This window comes from Sinocyclocheilus grahami, unplaced genomic scaffold, assembly GCF_001515645.1.
Source record: "Sinocyclocheilus grahami isolate Dianchi unplaced genomic scaffold, SAMN03320097.WGS_v1.1 scaffold33.1, whole genome shotgun sequence".
Classification (NCBI taxonomy): domain Eukaryota; kingdom Metazoa; phylum Chordata; class Actinopteri; order Cypriniformes; family Cyprinidae; genus Sinocyclocheilus; species Sinocyclocheilus grahami.
The window spans coordinates 2720692-2742828 of NW_015505212.1; the positions used below are offsets into that span (position 1 = coordinate 2720692).

Sequence of the window (22137 nt, forward strand, 5' to 3'; positions counted from 1 at the left end):
TTCAGTCAACCATGTATGTAGCAAGTCTCTGTGTGTGCGTGCGCACGTTTATGTGGCACCACCGCAAAGGCTGGGTTTTTTTTTTTACCGCAGCTGTTTTTCCGAGCATATCCACCCGGCGGTTTTGTCACAGTGCTTTGGAGGGCTTCTATCAGACCACCTTTTTAAGGCCTCATCCCTCTTTCTGTGGTTGCCAGTCAATCTGGAGGCCCCATATATCCTCCGCTTGGCTGAGAGACAAGACCTGATGGAGATGTGGAAGGACATGTCACCCTTTACAGCTGTTTCAGGTCTGGCTTTGATACGAAAGACTCTACCATTGGTCTGCCGTGTGTCATGCAGATAAATTTTTTGTCACAGCTGATTTAACAGATGATTTCAACAGATGAATTCCTGCCTTATTATTCATCCATCATGAGGCAGGGGTTTGAGTTGTGGCACCCAAATGTAGGTAGGTTTTGGAGGCCGGGCCGCACTAGACCTTAGACTAACGAGAGCATGAGATAGGTCTCTGTGCGTCTGCTGCTCCGGTTCTATGCAGAGACCCAGTTTGCGTCCTCTAATTGGTTCCAGAGCCAGGAAGAACCGGCGACCCACTTTAGCCTTTCTTTCTGTCATAAGCTCTTCAACCTCGGTCTTCCTCCACATTCTTCCATCTCGTTCTTTCACAGTTTTGTTTGATCGCACTCCGCGGCCAAGGTCCACCCTAGAGAGCCTTCATTGCCTCTGGCAAGCCAATGAAAACAGAATAACATTCTGCCCTGGAAAGACACAGATGAGGTTAATAAGAATTAATAAAGTGTGGGGACACAAATGTTCCTGCGAGCTCGGGCCGCTTCAGACCAAAGCAGACTCTGTCCCTGTCTTTTCTTACATCTCTCTCATCACTCACTCTTTCTTTTTAGCCTCTGTTTCCTCTCCCCGCTTCTTGGCAATCAGGTAACTATTTGCTTTCTGCTATTGAGCGATGGGGAGCATTCACAGAGCTCCCTATGCCCTACTATGTTCTCCGCCCTCTTTGAGCAGGTATTTGTAAGGGAACATTTTAATAGATTTTCTTCTGTCTTGTGTTGTACTGTAGTATTTCAAAAACATTGCTCACCTCTCTCATCCCAGAATTTATGGATCCACCATTGCAGCCCAAAACCAGCTTATGTAACATCTTGATTCAAGCTGTCCTTTTACTCCGCTTTGCATTATTGTGCATAATCTGTCATAAAGTTTTGTCATTTTATGTAGATGGCACTCGTAGAAGAAAATATAGCTAAGAGTCTGAGTCTGTTTTCCATCCACAGTGTCATCAGTATTGATTGAAGTATTAAATTTTGACTTTAATAGTACTTTAAAATCATTTTAATTTAATATAATAAAATATATTTAGAAAAATATATTATTATTATTATTATTATATAATGTGCATGTATGTGTGTGTGTGTGTGTGTGTGTGTGCATATATATATATATAATTCTAAAAATGTATTTTATATTATTATGGCTTTTTATCAGTAAGGCTAGTACTCCATAATTCTTATTCTTAACCTATGTAATTGTACTGAATGTTATATTGTATATTATATTATATTATATCCAACAGCCTTTCAGTTCCAGTTCAGGCCTTTAACTCCTAGGCAACGACATTCAAAATAAAGTATACTGCAAACTCTCATTCACTTCAACACAAGCATGTTGCTATTTATCTCATTTTTAGATTAATGTGAAAACAAATGTGATGGCTCAATCATGCATTGCACCAGAATCATTTGTAGAAGCCAGTAGGATACACACATGGCACCGAGACATATGGTTTCTGGATTTTCTCCCACACAAGTGTATGCATTATTTTGATGGATATGGAAAAGCCGTGTGAGTGTCTGCTGTGTGTATAGAGATGTTTTGTAAAAAACCGGGCATCTGTCGGCTGCGGTCCAGGTAACTGAGATTGTTTGTCTGTGTTCCTGGAATGGGAATGTTTCCCCTGACACATTTTTATTATACCACTGTTCTCACTGTGATTCATGTGTTTCAGCTGTGGTCTATCATCCATAATCATCCGCAACCTTTCACTGAATATTGTTCTTTTTTCCCTCCTTCTTTTTGAACACAATCATATGTGACCAAGCAAAATTTGAACTCTGTGTTCTGGCTTGCTAAAAGTGTTGTTTGCGTGTCATTTAAGCATGCGTCTGCATACCCGCTTTTTTATCTCCCTGGCTCGTGTCCAAATATCTAATTCTTGAACGGTAGAGGAAAACTGAGATTAAAATGACTCTTTATCTCTAACCCATTTCCTCGTTCCTGTTTTGGACAGATTATCCCCCCACTCATAGACCTCAATCAGAACCGCAGTAAGCTGAAACTGTACATCGGCCACCTCACAGCCCTGTGCCACGAGAGAGACCCCCACATCCTGCAGGACCTGGCCCCGCCCTCCGCATACCACCGCAGCCAACAGGACGCCTGGGAGGAGGAGCTTCAGAAGATGAGCCCCAAACAGGTAAGAAAGGGTGATAATCTTTTCTATGAAATGTATCACTTTTTATTGTATGTATCCAGTGATTATGGTGACCTATCTGGTGTTGCTGTGTTTTTCAGTGGATTCCCATTAAGAAAATATTAACACTTTACAATAAGGTTCAGTGCATTAACATGAATTAATGCATTAGCTTGCATGAACAGCATTCATTAAACTAGAGTATTATTCATTTTGTTACATTCTAAAGTTCATATTAGTTATTAGATCAGATATTCGATTTATTTTTATTTGTTATATATATATATATAAAATAAAAACAATATTTGTATATATTTTGTTCTGTTTTATATTATTATACGTAGTAAGCAGGCGTACATTTTTTTTTTTTTTAATTTTATGTAAAAATTAACATAAACCAAGATTAAAATAAGTTCAATCAATTAAAAAAAACAATACATCTAAACAAATGTAAAAGTAGTAAAAGTATTGTTCATTCTTAGTTCATATACCTGTTGCATTAAGTAATGGTACTAAATTGATCCTTATTGTAAACTGTTACCATAAAAAACTTAATAGATAACTTTTTATACATCTTGCCTTTTCTTCTCGATTCCACAACTGTGTATTTATACGTATATGTGCACTCAAGGTACCATAAGGTTTCTCGGGTAGTTGGATTTGTCACCCATTGATTATTGGAGCCATCTGGCCTGGACCGCACAGCCCTTAGCTGACGCTAACCTTCACTGTCTGTAAATCTTTAAGAATCAGTCCAGCTCTGTGTAATGCCATTAGTCCTCTTTATAGAGTGGAATGTGTTCCTACAGAAAATAAATAGTCTAATATATTGTGTTTTATTAGCTTCGTTTACTGTTACTTTAACAAAAGAAAACCAAAAAGCTACCCAAGGCTCACTTAAAAGGCAGGGGAGAGCCAAGAGTGGAGGAAGGGGGGTTGAGAAAGACTTTAAAAAAAAGAAGAGCAACTGGAATGGCGCGATAAAGAAAAGGAGTGTCAGCATTTGGACGGCGAAAGAGAGAAGCGTTTGAGGAGGTAGTGGCTGGATTTAGTCTCTCCATGATGAACGATCCCTTCTCTGTAATAAATGTATGCGTGGATCCATTTTCTGCACTTCACTTTGAACCCATTGCCATACCTACCATAACAGTAAATTGTCTGCAAACGGACACTGGGTTTAGTCCCTGCGTCAGTGCGTCCCGGTTCTGCATCCATCCCCGATGCTTTTTGTTACATCAGAAAAATAAATTGTCTGGAAGTCTACATATACATTATACTCACTTTAAATTGGCCCATTCCTCGAGAAGAGAGGAGAGTGATCTGCTGTGATGGTGCCAAGGCTCATACAATGCTCATGTGTTTCACTGCACGGGGAACTATCTGCTTGGCAGGTTTTTGGCTCGCTCCGACATTATTGAAATGCATTTTTTTATGTGGGCTGCCTGATGACAAGCCTTTGGCTAGCGAACAAATAATGTTTAAGATTTTTAGTTTGCTGCAAGTAAACTTTGTTCCAAAAATTGGCACTTTCCAAGGGATTTTTCCCCCCCCCTGTACTTGTTTAATATGAAGTAGAGAGATGTCTGTACATTTATTTTCCTTTGAGAGAGACAGCTTTCATCAGACTGTATGGACGGACTGAATGGTTGCACGGCCTTTTCAAACTGAGTGTTGCCACTGGTCAGTTGAGGCTACTGCGCTATGTAAACATGAGGTCTGTTTTGTTGGTTTTCGAATTGAATTCTTGCCCATGATGTGCTTAAAAGGGGCTAGAATTTCCAGAATAATGGTCCTCAATCGCAGTCTCCAGCACTTCACTGGTGGCTATCCTGAAAAGTGTCATCAAAAGCAGCAAACAGTTGAACTCTGTTTTTGCTCGGTTCCTCCAAACTGTTATTCCTCCTAGACCTTCTCTAAGGTCAACAATTCTGTGTTTATCTTGTGCAAACTATCACTGACAGTGTTTAGAAAGCACCGCTCTCATGGGAGGTGATAAGAACCCCTGGACCTTCACGCCAGGTTTTTGACTCTCTTGAGTCCTCAAATTGGTGAGTATGGAGCAAATGAATTATGTAGGATTGTTCAAGAGCATGCAGGGTTGTGCAGGGTTGCAACACTTGGCAGTGTTGTTTTGGCTTGGCCAACATGCCAATTTCATGTCGGACACATTAAGGCAGAGATAATGAATATTTCAGGTTTCACCGGTTAGGCTTTACCTCTCAAACGGTTACACACATATCAGGATTTTTCCTCTCCAAATCCAATAGCTCGAAGATATTTAGCATTTTGCATCCATATGGTATCCACATGTACGGGATCCTGCTCATTCTTCAGTTACATGCCCTGCATGTAAGACACAATCTGCTGGAAGACACTTTTGGTTTTCTCTGATGGTGGAATCACTTGCAGATGGTGGATTGGACGAGTTGCCGGCATTCACAAGCCCGTTTGATTGATGTCTTCTTTGACCTCTCTTCTTTTCTTTGTGTTGGGAGTGTAGCACATTACATTAGCGTTCTCTCCGCGCTGCAGTTCAGCCATTTAGATCCCTTCAGCACAGAAGACGCCAGAAGACGCCCGTTTGGCCATGACAGGCTCAAATTGACGAGAAAAGTCTGTGCTCATTATTGGCTTAATTTATCGTGTTCTATTCAGTCCATTATTGTTAGTAACGTCCACATGAATTTACTTGTGGTGTCTTTTGATGGCATGTATGCCTCTCCTTAGACCCTCAAGTGGCTCAATTTGGGAGGGGGCTCTTTGCCAATCATCATTCTTATAAACTGAGTTATTAGTAACTAATTGAATGACTCTTTGAGGCACAGTCGCCATCGAGCCCGTAGAGGATTGAGGTTGGTGTCCTCTATGACCAGTCCTCTACTAATGACAAGCCTCTTGTATTCAAAATATGCTTTAGTATTTATGAGGGGCCGCACACTGTTTGAGCCCTTGCCCTTTCTTTGAAGCTAAACATTGATCTTTTAATTAACAGTTTTTATGGACTTCCTTTTTACTGGCCTGGCACTCTAAGCTGGCACTGAGCTGGGTAATGTAGGACTTGGGGTTTTTACCCTGATTTCCTTTGTCTTTATATGCTATACACTGCGAGAGAGACAGTGTTTCCTTTTTGCTTCTCTTCTCTCAAAGCATAGCTCACCCAAAAATGACATTTTTGTCATCATTTACTCACCCTCATATTGTTTCCAAACCTTTATAACTTTCTGCTATGGAATGCAAAAGAAGCTATTTTGAAGAATGTCCTCTTTTTGTCCATACAATTCATTGAAAGTCAATTGGGTCTAGAGTTGTATTGGACCCCATTGATTTTCATTGTATGGACAAAACAGTTGGAACATTCTTCAAAGTATCTTCTTGTTTGTTTCCCAGCACTTTTTGGGATTTTCACTTGTCACGTCGCTCTTAATGGTGACTGGTGAAGTTACTCAGACAGGAAAATCGAAGATTGCACCAAGTTATACATAAGCCTGCAAGGCATCACCAATATAGACTAATCAGGATGCAGACAATGCAAACGCACAAGAGGATCATAATGCACACAAAAACACATGCTTGTGAACTCATACTCATATAGTACTTTAACTCCGCCAGACCGCCCTATTAGGCCTCGCTGCCAACTCGTCCTATGTTGTGGTCAATGCTTCTTTTATTACTCGTCCTCCTTGCCTGTTTTTTTTCCCCTCTGTTTAAGGCGTAATGTTGTTTTATTTGGTTTGAGCTGTTCACAGGATGCTACTGCAAATCTGTTTAAACGGCTGGAATGCAAGAAGGTGATTAAGCCGGCACTGAAAGAACCACTCAGTCATACAACCCACAGAGCCAACAAAGACGATAGACTCACCAAAAACGCACCTCATTTAGATGAAGAATTGGCGTTTTCAGGAACAAAAACAAAATTATTGTGCATTATACATCTAATAGGGCCTTTAGAGTTTAGATTTAGGGTTATAGGTTGTGAGTAATAAATAAGCCATTACAAAAGAGTACTTTGGTACAGATACCATGGTGCATATGATTTTTTTTTTTAAAGATTATTATTATTATTTATTTATTTATAAAATAAATTTTTACAATGCACTTTTAAATACCTTTTAATTTTTAAACCCTTTTTTAAATACCTTTAAACCTTTTTTATTATGCATTTTGCTGTCTTTTCATATGAAATATATACTTAGTTGTTTTAAATGTCCTTATTATATATATTTTTATATTTTGTTACCATGCCATTAAGTAACATGGCACTTTTTTATATATATATTTAGCCACGCACACATACGTACAATTATGTTTATATATGTACATATACATAACATAAATATAGCTAAACCCAATGCTGGTAATTCCATGGTACTTTTTTGTTGCTTTTGATACCTCATTATGAATAATTCCTTGAGAGGATGCAATCATCTGTGACATTGTCCCCAGCTGTGAGGCGCCCCACTCCTGTACTGCAGCTGTGTCTATGATGGAGCAGTCATTGTTTGATGAAACTTGCTGTCAGTTATGTTCTGTGGCCGGTTTCACCTCCTCTCTCACAACATTTAAGTCTGCTGTTTACTTTAGAGACTGCTGATCTTAGATCAGTATATAAAGTTTACAATCTTGGAGGAGAGAATCGAAGTGCTTGACCGCTCTTGGCCAAAGTCATCTGGCTGTGATCTGGCAGCACAACGCCAGCTGTATAAATAGGGGAGAGTCTTGCATTTTACGGGTCACTCTGAATAAAACATGAACTAGAGAAGATTGATTATTAATGACCTTAGGGCTGGAACAGAAATAATCTGTTAGGCCTCGAGTCCTCCATTCTTTTTCCTTCCCTCTTCCCGCTCGTTCTCAGCGCACCTTCATCCGTCTTTCGCTCACTTCTGCTCTCTTTTTCCTTTCTGATTGGCGCTTCGATAGATGCTTATTTTAGCCATCTGTTTTCAGACATTCCCCTTCGAATAGATCAAGAGTTCAGTAAGGATTTATGCAGATTTTGTGATGATTCACAGGCTCACACCTGTTGGAGCTTGCATCAGATCTCAGTGTGGGCTCCAGTTGCGGTCCGTGAGGGAGTTTTCCAGCGAGGCTGATATTCAAATCAAACCAATACTAGATTGTAGTAGGTTTTGATAATCATGTCATCTTTTTTGACGCTCCTTCATTGTAGCAAATTTTTATTTGGCCCTGTCATTCTTTTTTATGAGCTCCTTCAATAAATAATTTAGATTTTGTCAGTATTTTGGTCAAATTTGATCATCTTTCTTCATCTGTTGCATATGAAAGTGATAGTAAAAGTGAATTGGCTTGAAAGTTATCCTCTGATGCAGAAGAAAGCAAATTTAGTTTCTTCTCCTTTTTGCCTTGTTCGGTCACATTTGGGAACATATTGTCCTGCGTCAGTTGCATAAAAAAACTCATATTTGCCTGTAAATTAAGTGGTACTGTATGCATAGCAATACCATATCAGTTGTTGGTCGATATTAGAGATTTTTAAATTTAACCCTTACCCTAATCCTCACTTAATCTTTAAAAACACTGTAATTTACACTATGTACACTATAATTTAATAACTGTTTGATGTAATCTTTAGCAAATCTCAAAAAGAATATACATTTTTCATACTGTACAATGTAATGTTGTAATGACTAAATTCACTTTTTAGGTTTTATTGATTTATTTGTAATTTATTTATTAACATTTTGGACCCAGTGTCTTTAACTACTATGTATTTAAATTAATCATTTGATACAATACACAATGTTTTTACATTGTACCTATATTTAATACCTTCCTCTGATTACATCTGTAATTACACTGTTGACCCTAGCCCTACACTTTAACCCACACTTTAACCTAACCAAACCACCAAGCCTGTCTCTAACCTTAACCATATCAGTGCATCCCATGATATTTTTATCATTTAAGTTCTTACATTCATTTGAATCGATATTTGAGGAGGCTCATTGTTCAAGTAACTGATACAAGTAAGCCATGTGTCAGTAATAACAGTAGTCATCTATAAGTCACAAAGGTGTGTGGTTGCAGACAGTTTAAAGTAGTTGAGACAGACATCTTAACTGTGGTTGTCTGAATGAACACTCCTTAAAACAAACACATCACAGAGACAGGAGGTGAGACACAGAGACGCCATAGACTGACCACTTATTGATTTTTGTATCACTACTAGTATTGTTCATACTTAGGATTACAGATTTAAACAAACATCTAACCAACTATAAATCTTTATTTATAGCTCATCCTACACAGACATAGATAAAATCTCAAACTGTGCAGCTTTTCCTTTACAGTTTTTACCTGGAGAACAATAAAGTGATAAAAATACCCGTAGACTTACATTTGAAGGTCATGTCTAGAAACAGCAACATCATAGAGAATAAAAACTACATTGAATACCTTAGAAATCACATAATAAAATCATAGTAAATCATGACTGCAGGTTAAGCACTAGTGATTTTCATAAAAAATCTAAAAATCTACTTTTTAGACTCTAATCTGAACTGAAGTCTCGAGCACGTAGTGTTGTTTTGGTTCCTTTTGTCCTGAGTTTTTCTAAATCCCACTCTCAAATGCTGTTTTTGTAATACATCGTTTCAACGAGTGCTAATCCTGAGGGGGTGCTGACCGGCTAAACCAACAAAACTTCTCAGCCGAGCCCTAAACATCCAGAGCAAGGGAAAGTGCGGTCCCATCTTCAAAGCGATGTGAGATGAGTCCTCTGTGCCCCGCGCTTGTCTGTTCCAGGGCTCGCTTCTGCTTTATTTTCCCACCCAGCGAATATGTATGAAAGCACCTCAGTCTCCAGAGCTGGAACGAGGGTTCGTCTCGCAACACATTTGACTCGGGGTGAGAAGAAGAAGAATATATGAAATAAATACCCCAAATGATGAAACCATAAGCGCGATTGAGCCTTCTCAGCTGGAAGCCGCCAAGGCAAACAGCGAAATACTTCAGCAAGTTTATTGTGATTTTCGCGCCCTGACGAATTGGGTTTTTGTGTTCCCGAGCTGGTTGCTGGGTTGGGTTACAGCGACTGAGCCACAGCAACATAAACTACACCAGCTGACGTGCCATAGAACCGAACATTTCAGTCGTAGCTATGTTCAGATTTTTCATTTATGTATTTGTTTATTTGTTCTTCCGTCCTTTGAAAGTAATGAAAAACGGTCTTCAGTCTAAACACGAAATATTTCAGAGGTTTGTCACTCTATGAATCATCCTGCCAAGAGGGGAGCTGTCAGTCTGTGGCACTGCCTTTCTGATGACTTTATTTGCGTGTTCACATGCGACAAAACCCACACCATTCACAGTCGTGGCATCTGTTTTGGATTGAACTTTGGCTTGGAAAAAGATACCCTGATGTATCCTACTCTTTCCTCTTTTTGCTCGCAGTCTAAACCAGTAGGCAGCAATATTACGCGTCTTACAGCTCATTCAGGGCCTATCAGATTAATAAAAGGCATTAAGGATTGAGAGGGGTTTTATGAAACTCGGTGTTTGAAAGTGGGTTATTTTCCACAAATATTTAATAGCCTGTTGGGCTCTTTTAAAGGCAGAGTGCTTCCATGCTAACCATAGGGATGGTTTGTTTAGGGTGAGGCCCATTCCATTAAGATCCGTTGCCAAAAAAAACTGATTGGCTCGTTGACGTTGCTGTTTTTCGTCTCCTACAGTGGTGACATTTCACAATAGCTTGGTCTCCTGTTCGTTAGCAAATGAGGATTCACAACAGTCTGACCATGATCGTTAGGAGCAGCTAGGAAAGTTTGCGCCACTTGGAGCCTGTGGAGGAATGTGGTTGTAATTTATCCCTATGCATCCTGAAGCCCCTGCGGCAGTTTGGGCTGAGTCATTGGAGGGGAAAAAACAAAAGCGAAAAATATCTAAGCAGCGAAAAAATCAAAAATGGGGCTTTCATCAACTTGTGGTGGGTTGTTAACACTAAAGTTATTTCAATCTGGGTTTCGAACGTGATTGCGTCCCTGACTTGACCACATACTTCATAATATGTGCCCCACTCCGCTGAAGTCCTTCAGTCTCATTCAAAGTTGCGGGCAGGGGTGCGACTCGTGTGTCCGCATTCACCCCTGAAACTCAATTACACTTGACTGATGGGGTGCACAGATCCGGCCGCAGATGAGGCGGAGGGCGGTTCTAATCAGATGCGGTCGCTATGCAGTCGCTTTTTATAAACGGCCACACCCTCTCTGTTCCAATTGGCTCAAATCAGGCAGTGCGCATAATGACACTGCATGAGGCTAGTCGTTGTTGGGAGTGTTTAGTTCAGAAATGGGGGCAAAAATGAGGGAGAAATGGAAGATAAAATGGTGTGTTAAGCTGCTAGGATGTTGTAAGTACAGTAAAAGGATAAGCAAGGGAAAGACAAACAGAGAAAGGGCGAGAGAGATCCCAGGTTAAGTGGCTCTTATAAAGCCGCAGAGGGTTCCTGCTCTAATGAGGAGGAAGTGGGGAAAGAGCTCGTCATGAGCTGAATACGATCCAAAGAAACCATTTTTAGAGATATGTTTGTGTGTCGGGGTGCGACTCGTGTGTCCGCATTCACCCCTGAAACTCAATTACACTTGACTGATGGGGTGCACAGATCCGACCGCAGATGAGGCGGAGGGCGGTTCTAATCAGATGCGGTCGCTATGCAGTCGCTTTTAATAAACGGCCACACCCTCTCCGTTCCAATTGGCTCAAATCAGGCAGTGCGCATAATGACACTGCATGAGGCTAGTCGTTGTTGGGAGTGTTTAGTTCAGAAATGGGGGCAAAAATGAGGGAGAAATGGAAGATAAAATGGTGTGTTAAGCTGCTAGGATGTTGTAAGTACAGTAAAAGGATAAGCAAGGGAAAGACAAACAGAGAAAGGGCGAGAGAGATCCCAGGTTAAGTGGCTCTTATAAAGCCGCAGAGGGTTCCTGCTCTAATGAGGAGGAAGTGGGGAAAGAGCTCGTCATGAGCTGAATACGATCCAAAGAAACCATTTTTAGAGATATGTTTGTGTGTCTGCTAAGAAGCTGGGAGAGCCGAGGGAAGGATAAGACGAGAATTAAGAGAGCAGAGAGAATAGTGCAGGGTTTAGTCTAACAAAGATAAAGCAGATTTCAAAGATAGGAGCTTGTAGCGTAGCCACCCATCTCAGCAGTTGGGATGGAGAGTAAATCCTCTTCTTATAAGAGTTTGCATTGAGAGACCTGCATCTGCAATGGGAAGAGGACAAAGTGGATGGTTTTTTGCTTTTGCAATTCGTACTGTTCAAGGCCCAACCTGATAGACAGGTAGAGGCTGTTTGACTGATGAGTAAAGCATCCAACCACGTTTTGCTCTGTTTTTAAGTTTCATTCGGGGTCAGGTTATCTGAAAAAGTTGTTACCTCAAAAGAATGATCGATAAAACTGTTTATCTCTCTTGTAATTCATCCATGATCAGCTGTAGAGAAAACACTAGGGGAAAAAATAGCAGGAATGTGTGTAGATTTTGTCATCTGAATTTCTCTTCATCCAAAAGTAGCTGCTTTTGGATATCTAGTTTACCTTTGGATATCTTTGTGACTCCCAAGTGCCACAAACAAAGAGTGAGAGTATCTTGAGTGCCTTTCAATTATTTGATGCTGTTACCCTGTTTGCCATTGGCAAATACAACATCTTGAGTTTGTTTCCAGGTATACTGATGCACCTTTGAAGTTGTGTAAAGCCAATCGGATTAAAGCGATATGTGCAGTATTCATATGTCAAGTGTGCCATCCAAGGCCAAGACTCCAGTTCATCTAGCTCATTCCTGTTGGAAAATAGTGTAATGAAGGGGGAAAATAATGTGGAAGGGGGTAAAACCTCCATCCAAGAGGTGTGTCTGGTTGGCGGAGGTAACGGCACACAAGAACCAGCAGAACACCAGAGGGAAGCATTTGAAGCTTGGCCTGGAAAGAAGAACCTTTAAGAAAGGAGCTTTGAGTGACTTCATCTTACTTTATTAGAGGAGAAAGGTGGCCCAAAGGTTTTTTTGGGGAGATTTTCTTAAAAATTAGGAGTAAATCAGCGCTCCCTCCTCCTCGAAAATTATGAGGACCTTTTAATACAGTCCCGTGATATAAAGAGCAACATTTCCTGTTAAAGGAGTCATTGTTTTCTCTCAAAATACTGTAGCAGTGTCACATTTAGGGGAAAGGCTAATGGCGTTATTTCGTTATGCAGATTTATTGAACAAAGTCTTGATTGCTTTAGCAGAAGGCGGTCAATCCCCAACCCCAGATCCCCCTTTACTTCACACTCTTTCTTTTCTTTTCTTTTTTTCTTTTTGTTTAGAGCTTGTTAGCCAAGGCCTGGGATGCTCCTGATTGCCATCTTTGCCTCAGCTATAGGGTTGAGAACTTACTAGATAACATTCCCCATTGTCCCACTAAATTGGAGGATCTGGATGAGTATATGTTGCAGAGATGAGGCTGTGTCATCCAGGGTGATGTGAGAGCGGATTTGCTTGAAGGGTTTGAGTTCAGCCGTTTGATCTCCATGTGCCACTCCAGGCGTAAATGTGCGGCCCAGCATTTGTTGAAACACATCCTCTCTGAGTCATCGTCAGTGCTGTCAGCACAGTCCAGACTCTCCTGTCATTGGCCGACTGTGACGGTCTGCTGCTGTGTTTGTTCTGCTTTTATTAATGTAGCTGTTGTTTATCAAGACAGGCGAAGGAGGCTGACCATACGCACACAAGAACACCTGATAATCATCTGCAATGATAGCACACTATAATATGCTCCTTTCTCGCCCGTTCCCTCTTTTCTGTCTCTCATCTTCTCGTCTTTCCTCATGTTTTTGGGTCAAGGCTGGTGTGGGGACAGATATGGATACTTTCCCTGTATATGGTGCATTATCTGTTATCTTTATAGCTCTGTTTTTTTGAGGATTTCTGTTAAGTACACAGTCATAAAACAGGAAGTGACAGTCCTTTTGGCACACCGAGGAGCTTCTTTTCTTCTTTGTGTGTCTCTGTGTTGCACCTGTTAAAGTGTGTTCAGGTATTAGTTGCATATAACTTTTTTAAGGAAATTATAAACTTATTATTATAAATCACTTTGTTTAAACATTCAGATTTTTTTGCAGCAATTTTGGGATAATGCTTGGCACTCTTATGAATGGCATACACTACACAACTTTAGATTTTTACAGATTTACAGTCTGGATGTGTTGCTTGCTAGTTGATGAAGGTCAAAGCCAGTCTGCAGATTTTGAGCTATTGTAGTTGACAGATTTCATAGAAATTCACATAGTGTACAATAGGCAAAATATTTTTAAGCTTCAGACTATGATTCCATCCAGTCAGAGGATTTTAAACATGCTTGATATTTTGAGTTGAATTTAGAACACACATTGTTTTAATTTCTCATGCATCTCCTAGCAACGAGGCATATGTTTCTGCATTTGTTGTGTTCTGGACGATGTGTGCGAACCTCAGTTGTTTACTGTATGATGCTCAGTTTTTTTCTGTAATCGTTTACATAGTTGGCAAGTGTATGAAATCAAGTATTTTAAAATTAGTTTTAAGTTATGAATAAAGATATGTGTTACTTCTTAAATGTACACCATATAAGTAACACGTTGCTTCTCTATTAATTTCATTTCTGAACTTTGACCAATAGAATTCAATCCTTTCTATCACTCCTGTTATGATTAATAATTGTATACAAAGCAGTTTAAAGCAGCACAATGACTATACATAGGTGAAGTTGTTGCATGCAAACTATGAGGAATAAACACTGGTAAACAGCATAAAATACCATTCAGAAAAACAGCCACTAGCCAAGAATACAACTACTCTAGAAGCAGCAAAAAATAAATCAGACATTATTTTTCATTAAATACATGATTTTATAAGTAGGGCTGCACACTTTGGATGCCAAAATTGTTGTAGATGCCAAATTCATAAAACTGCTGTTTCACATTGGGTTTTTTTAATTAACTCGCACCATTTGAGATGAATAATCTTGCTAAGCCATCTCACAATTTTAATTTTAATTTCGATTAATTGTGCAGCCATAGTAGACAGAATTTGACTGTTTACTTTTGTCCTCTTTTTAGAGCTGCTTTACAGTAGAATTGAATTTTGTTTGCATTATTGACCAAATAATTGCCTGTTTTAACACTGTAAATATGATTTGACAAAATCGGTATTGAATAAAATGCTTTAGAAATAAAGGTGACTTGACTTGAATTTGCTGACTTAATCAGAGCTGAGCGTGCAGCACTCTTTTTGGTTGCTGAAAGCACAAATTAGCCAAAAATATAATAAATGACCCAGAATGTTATGTGTAAAATGCTGTACATGACAGGCGTTCCCACTGAGCTTTCTGCAGGATTAACGTAATGATGTAACCATTAACATTAATTGCCAGCAACCTAAAAGCAGCATCGTCTTCATAAACTTCCACATGCCCACTCAATTCTTCTAGCCCATCTACTAGCGGGCCGCCCCCTGGCCAGTCCTTCCCTCTCCTCCAGTTCTCCACTGTCTGCTCTTAATGGGGCTTACAGCGGCGGCACTCTGCCAAACTGCGCCCTCACGCAGGCCCATACATCAGCTCCTGATGAGGCTCATTAACCCTCCTCTCATGACTCAATACACTCCTCCTCTTTCCCTCACTCGTTCGTCTCCATCACGTCTCCACTTTATTCTGGCCAACATAGCGTAGCATTAGCGCTAGCTGTGTAGCTCGTGAAGGGGCGGGACTTCTCTTCCCAGCGTGTTTGCCCAACAGTTGTGCAAACACCCGTCTGAAGGATTGCACCGCCTGCCCCCGGTGACCCACCGTGGCATGTTTTGATTCATTAATTATGAAATAGTTGCACGTTCCAAACTTACACAAAAACACACATGAAAAGGAAACATATTTTATGATGTATGAATATTACTTCCAGTTATTGTTACAGATGTCTTTATCATTAACCTTGTTAAAGTTGGCGTTCATAGGCCAGGAGAGCCAAAGAAAATACTTTTGTGGGTTTTTGTGAAATATTCCACTTTCTATGGGCTTTGGTTCGGTGGCTCATGTTCAAATCCAAAAAGCAATTTAAAAGCGGTACAGCACCCCGAAACACTGATTGTCCAGATAGGGCCAAACGGAGACCACAGACGGGGTCCCGGGACAGTCTGGGTTCAGTGGGATCTTAGTCAGAGACTGTGTGTGTGTGTGTGTGTGTGTGTGTGTGTGTGTGTTTAAAAGTGCAATAGTGCAATTGATACTGCAAAATAATTAACTAAATCAGTATTTTTATGTTTTTCAGTTAAAAAACATTCTAAACTATTCTATAAATGTATTTAAGCTAAATTGCATTAGATATTTAGACATATTTATTTCACCTCACCCATTCAGTGTTGGTTTATTAAACATTTTGGCATATTAATTATGTTTTCAGCTACCGGTAAATGTCTCGTACTCTTCATTTCAACACACATTACCAAAATTAAACCCATTGCACAAACTTCCGCTGATTTTTCTCTAAAATCAGCAAAGGAAATGCAGAAAAAGTAGCCTTGGCCTGCCAGTGGGTAAGTAAAATAAACATAACGGTTACATTCTCGATTATCAGACAGTGATTATCTTAGCATCTTATGCTAGTTTATCATGTTATGCAATTTTGCTTCTCAAGTTATTATTTTTAAGATCTTCGAATATTTTTACTGGAGAACGATAAAAATAGTGATTATGGTAATTGATCATCCACGCACATGCTTCAGCTCCCTTTATTAATCTTTTCCTTCTCTCTTTGTCTTGCACTGTTTAAATAATTTGTCCTCTTGATGAGAGTTTATTTTTGTCTTTTTAAATCATTTGAAAGAAAATAAACTGTCTGCTGGCCACATTAGCATCTGCTTCCTGTGTGTGTGTGTGTGTGTGTGTGTGTGTGTGTGTGTGTGTGTGTGTGTGTGTGTGTTTTAGTATGAAGAGACCGATAAAAATAGTGATTATGGTAATTGATCATCCACGCACATGCTTCAGCTCCCTTTATTAATCTTTTCCTTCTCTCTTTGTCTTGCACTGTTTAAATAATTTGTCCTCTTGATGAGAGTTTATTTTTGTCTTTTTAAATCATTTGAAAGAAAATAAACTGTCTGCTGGCCACATTAGCATCTGCTTCCTGTGTGTGTGTGTGTGTGTGTGTGTGTGTGTGTGTGTGTGTGTGTGTGTGTGTGTGTTTTAGTAAGTTAAGAGGCACCTGCTCCTGCCGTGGCATATTTCCTGTGTGCTTGGCACTGCCAGCACCCAGGAATCCCCATTTCTCCACATCCCATAGCCAAACCTCTACGGAAATCATTTGGAAAAAGGATTTGAGCATTAAAGATAACCACACCTGTGATTATCATTAGACAGAGGTGCTGTAAAATGTTAAATCCCTCTCTTTAGTTTAAGTTTCTTTTAATGAGCGGAAAATTTAACCTTTCGGGCAAATTCCAAGTGTTGAATTTTATATAATGATTTAAAAAGAAGTGCTTGGTGAGGTGATTTGTTTTCAGTAGTGTGTTAAGGGCTAGACGAGAGAGACAGAGAGGGACCCTCTTACTGAGGGTAAGTGGGGGAGAGGCGAGGGGTCTCCATCCTCACATGTCTGCGCTCTGCGTCATCACCCCCACAGTTTCCTCATTTCTCATTCTTTGTCAGTTTGATTCGTTAGACTCCCTTCTCTATGGGCTATTTAACAGTTCTCTATGCTACTATACAGCTATTTAATAATTTTGGAATTTATTCGTTTTTTTTGGTGCTGGTAGGGGTTATGTTAAAAATTTGGGGGTTGGGGTCTAAAAGTATCATTCACCAAAATAGACTTTGTTGCATAAATAAAACATTCCACTTTGAATTGTAAGAATGAACATCTGATGCCATTTTTTCATAAATCAACCATTACCAAGTTCACAATGATTGCTTTACGTTTTTGTCTCCAGATCTCCATGCAGCAAAACATTTGTGGAATATTATGCGCAGCCAAATTGGACATATGAGGAATAAAGTCATATATCAGACAGTGAAGCTCAAATAATAGAATGATTTAGGTTGATGTGTATATGTAATATTAATAAACACTTTTGTTTCTCTCTGGTTCCTCAGCTGGAATCCGAGCTGGAGCAGTGTGAACGAGAGAGTGCCGAACTGCAGGAATACGCAAACTCCGTCCTGCAACAGATTGCCGATCACTGTCCGGACATCCTGGAGCAGGTGGTCAACGCTCTGGAGGAGTCCTGCTGACCAGACCAGATCAGGGAGCCGAGGCCTGCCTCCTCCTTCTCTTCCTGCTTCTCCTTCCCTTTCTTCTGTGTTTCACTTGATTTCACAGGATGCCAGCCCACAAACTCGCTCACCCTCACCCACATGCACAAATCAAAGGACAGACACATATACGGGAAAGACTGACAGCTCACAAGTCAAGTGCACGCTTGGATTGGCTTCGGGGTGTGGGAATGATGGGCTTTCCTTCTGCCATCCCCTACCACCACATTCATCCTCTCCGCACCTTAAGAATCCTGTTTACGCTCACATAAAAATGGGGAGGAAGAAACCGAAAGGGGGAAATGGGCAGGATGGAAGCTTAGTATTATAAGTCATGTTCACTCGTTTAGTTCTCTGTCTTGGAAACCCATCCTGCAGGAGGTGAAGTTCTCTCTGTGAGGGTCAGGAAATAGTATCCTTATCTTGATATATACTATTGCCACAGCTTTTAAAAGCTGCAGGATTTTGAAACCGTTTTGAAGCAATTTAGATTCGCCCCCCTCCTCCTCTCCCTTTTTTCTAGATGCTTTGTTACTGATATTAAATTATGGGTCATTTGCGCAGGGCAAAACTCCTGCACTCTCGAACCATCTGGTTTCACTCAAAATTTGGTTAATGCTCCGGTTGTGCCAGCAGACAGTCCATGCGGACTTAAACATACTTTTACTATCGTAGTCAGTAGCGGGTTTAGATTACTGCAACCCCCACCATCTGGGAATTTACTATTGACTCGGTTACTGGCCGATTTCCTCCCGAAGTCTCGTTCATAAAAGTTCAGAAACTGACAATATGGGTAATGTTATCCCGCATGCACCTGTCACCAGCTAAAGAAACCACAGACCTGGTTTATATCTGTTAAAGAGAGGAAGAAAATTATTTGCCTTGGAAGTTGTAGGTTTATTGCTGCTAACGTTTGTCTTTGCATGTGGCAGGTTTGGTTCTGTTATGTTTTTCTTTTTTCTCGTGGCCGGCTCTCTGAAGCCGAGGGCGGTAAAACAGAGGGTGTATTGCCAACACAGATGTTGTGGACGCAGAAGTGCCTCATCATCAGAGAGCAGCTGCCACACATCACTGGAATAGGAAAATAGGCACCTATCACTCATTCCGTACTTTGAAAACTATGTGGTCTCACACTGGGATGAAGACTGGCAGTAGTTTCTCAGTTTGCTCAATTTTCTAAAGCAAAGAGTTGGAGACTACGGGGTTTTTCTTGACGGATAAGGTCAAATAAGAGTAGCTGTTTAGATACCCTCCTCTTTTATTCCACTCTCTCTTTTTTGGAACAGTTGGAAGTTGTTTTTTGCGGTTGCTTTGTGAGATATCATCAAGCTTTGATCACAAGAATCTCACATGTACCATCATGCACCTCTCTTTCTCTTTGCTTGGCTTCATATCATCATCCTCAGACCCGGGCGTCTCTGTTAGCACAGCCGGCAGGTGTATCCTCTTTCACTTTATGGTTATATGGGTCTATATCCGATGGCATTTGGTGTCCGTTTCTGGACCGGCCACAGGAGTGATAAGACACAACCTCATTCAACTCGTGATAAACGTGTTTGCTTCATAAGACAGATCGGCCATTGCTTTAAAGTCCAGAGTCGACTTCCCCTGTGGATGACACTGGGCGTAACGTGCCCTCTGCTCTTCTCTCTCTATATCTCCTCATCCCTCCCTCATTCATGCCTGTGTGTAGTTTATGGCTCTGACCTGCTGTGCTGTGTTAGTCATACTCCTCTCTGCACGATAAGCCCCACAGACAAGACAAACAGCACGAGATCACAGCGAATATAATCATCTCTCTCTCTCCCTCTCGCACGCTCCCGTATCACCATACCACCTCTCCTCATGCTCATACACACCAGTTATGAGGGAACCTGCCACGTGTTGTTGGGCTAGACCTCTGAGTCGTACTGCTAGTCACTAATCTAGTAGCTGTAACTAGAACTAGTATATTGTTCTCTAGAGATTCATGTTTGTTTGTCTCTGTGAAAGATTTACACTAAAAGATAATTTAAATAGTTGGGCGAATCTCATAAAAACATGTCCTGGTCACATTTTTTCCTCAAAATGGTAAGGAAAAAATAATAAGAAATTATATGTTGCATAAAAGGGAAGGAAACTAAATTGCACTATTTTCATAAAAAAAGGACACATTTTCACTCAGAATTTTAAGGCGCCTAAATTAAGTTTTATTATTATTATTATTATTGTAATTCACATTATCCTTAATGCCTTAATGGTATTAATGTATTACTGTATTACAGTTTTAAAAAATCCTCCGAAAATCCAAAATAATAGTTAAATAAGTGTAAAACATTTTATTTAAATATGCATGAGAATTGGTGGAAAATATCCTTAATTGTCATGAAACATAGACAAAATGTCTGTTTGTTTTCTTAAAGCAAGATATAATTTTCTATTACTATGTACTTAAGGTGTTTTGTGAGATTCACCCTAATGCATTTCGAATTAACTAAAGCTAAGTGTGGCCACTTCAACAACATATTCCCACGCTTACATGGGCAATGCCAAGAAAACGCCAGTTCGCGTGCCATTCTCACCCTTGGCACGACAGATCTTATTGCAGTCATATACGTTGCATAGCTGTAAAATGTTTTATGGTTTTATGCTCTTAATTACAGCTGATAGACTTCCTTATGAGGACATAAATGTGACTAGCAGCTCTGATGGGTTTTTAAAATCAAACAGCTGATTGATGACGCCGTCCTGTTTTTCATCTCTGTCGCTTTCTTCCCGTCTGCTATCTCATTCACGCACAAACACAGTTTTGGCCATTACCCATGGGTCTCTGAAATATGGGGCTCAGTTATCTACACCGTGGCTGAATCTCCCTGCTTAGACTAAACACAGACCCCTCGCACGCGCGCACACACACACACACACACACACACACACACTATCAGGCCCTCGTGTGATTTATGTCCTTCAGTACAGGAGCTGGCCTCTTACCACCGCTCAGCACAGAGCACTCCGGAGAATTCACTAAGAAAACAAAAAGAAAGAACGCTGTGATAACTGGGAGCAGATCAGAGAAAGAATGACCCGGCGCTTTGCAGAGGGTGTTATTGTGTGTTGAGTGAGTGTCTCTCTTGAGCTCTGGTATTTATGTGATTGCTAGCTATAGACAGACCTAATCACACAGAAGAGTATGGAAATTCGCTGCAGGCTTTGGATCGCTCCGTATGTTCAGAGGCTCCCTGTCTCTGTGAGTCCTCCTTGTGTTTTTGAGGAATTGAGATCTACACCAGCCAGCGCTCTCTGTTCAGTAGCTCATTACCAAAACTACCAATATTCAGAAGCACTTTGTATGAAGCCTGTGTCTATCACAGTGTTTTGAATGCAAATTAATTCACAATACCTTATAATACTTGCTTAGTCGTGTTTACACCTTTAACCACTATAATGCATTATAAAACATAACATGAATTTGGTGTTCATGTGTTGTTTTTTAAGGGTGTAACCATTAGATAAGTATTATAGTGTATTAAAATTAGTCATAGTTATTCATAAGAACATTAAAATTATAATAAGTTGTATTATTAAGTCATTATGAATGCATTGTATAGGCTAAATTGAGCCACTCTTTGATCTCAGTGTTGGAGAGTGGCCCAATTCTGTTTATATAATGCATTATAACACTATATACCTGAATTCACTCTATATATAACCGTATACAGGCTTTATAGAGGTGTTTTATGTTTATTTTTGTTATAGTGATGGTGCATGGCTGCTTGTAGCATAAGCTGACTTTCCATACCGTTTGGCTTTTTACATCTACCTGGCTTGAAACTGCGTTCAGCCATGAGTGTGAATGAGCATGAGGTGTTGCTTCATGTTCTAGTTTGAACATTTTTCATCCTCATTAAACTCACTGAGGCATGTCTGTGGAGGGAGAGAGAGAAAGAGCTTCACATGGGCTGTAAGGACCCAACGTATTTTCCAGTTACTCATTTTGCTGTCCAGTTTTGTAATCTACCCTATTTTGCTCTGTAACATGAGACATTTATCATATACTTAAATACTTTAAAAAAATGATTATTTCATGTTATATGTCCCATAATTCTTAGCGTTAATCGGTAGTATTGCCATCCAGGCTTGTTACAATAGACCTTGACACAACTGTGAGAACACTGCCAGAGATGTCTCGTTCACACATGCATATACAGAAATCTATATTTATATATGTTGATGGTTGGACCTAGATGTCTGTGGAAGAGAATATATCCGTCTGAACAAAATGGCTGTCTGCTATTAAAAGAAAAAGAAAAGAATGAACTAGTAACACTAACAGTTGTCTTGAAATTAAAATTGAAAAAGCGAAGCCTTTCTAAGTGTCAAATCAAAG

General features: G+C 40.0%; 1 protein-coding gene across 1 annotated transcript in view; it reads left to right on the plus strand.

Annotated features, from left to right (window-relative positions):
- Positions 1-22077, plus strand: part of LOC107580227 (ELKS/Rab6-interacting/CAST family member 1-like) — a 202882-nt gene extending 180805 nt beyond the window's left edge. The window contains exons 18-19 of the mRNA XM_016265973.1: positions 2309-2494; positions 17613-22077. Coding sequence (XP_016121459.1) covers positions 2309-2494; positions 17613-17750 — 324 coding nt within the window. The 3' untranslated portion in view covers positions 17751-22077. The remainder of the gene's footprint in view (positions 1-2308; positions 2495-17612) is intronic.
- Positions 22078-22137: the final 60 nt, after the last annotated feature.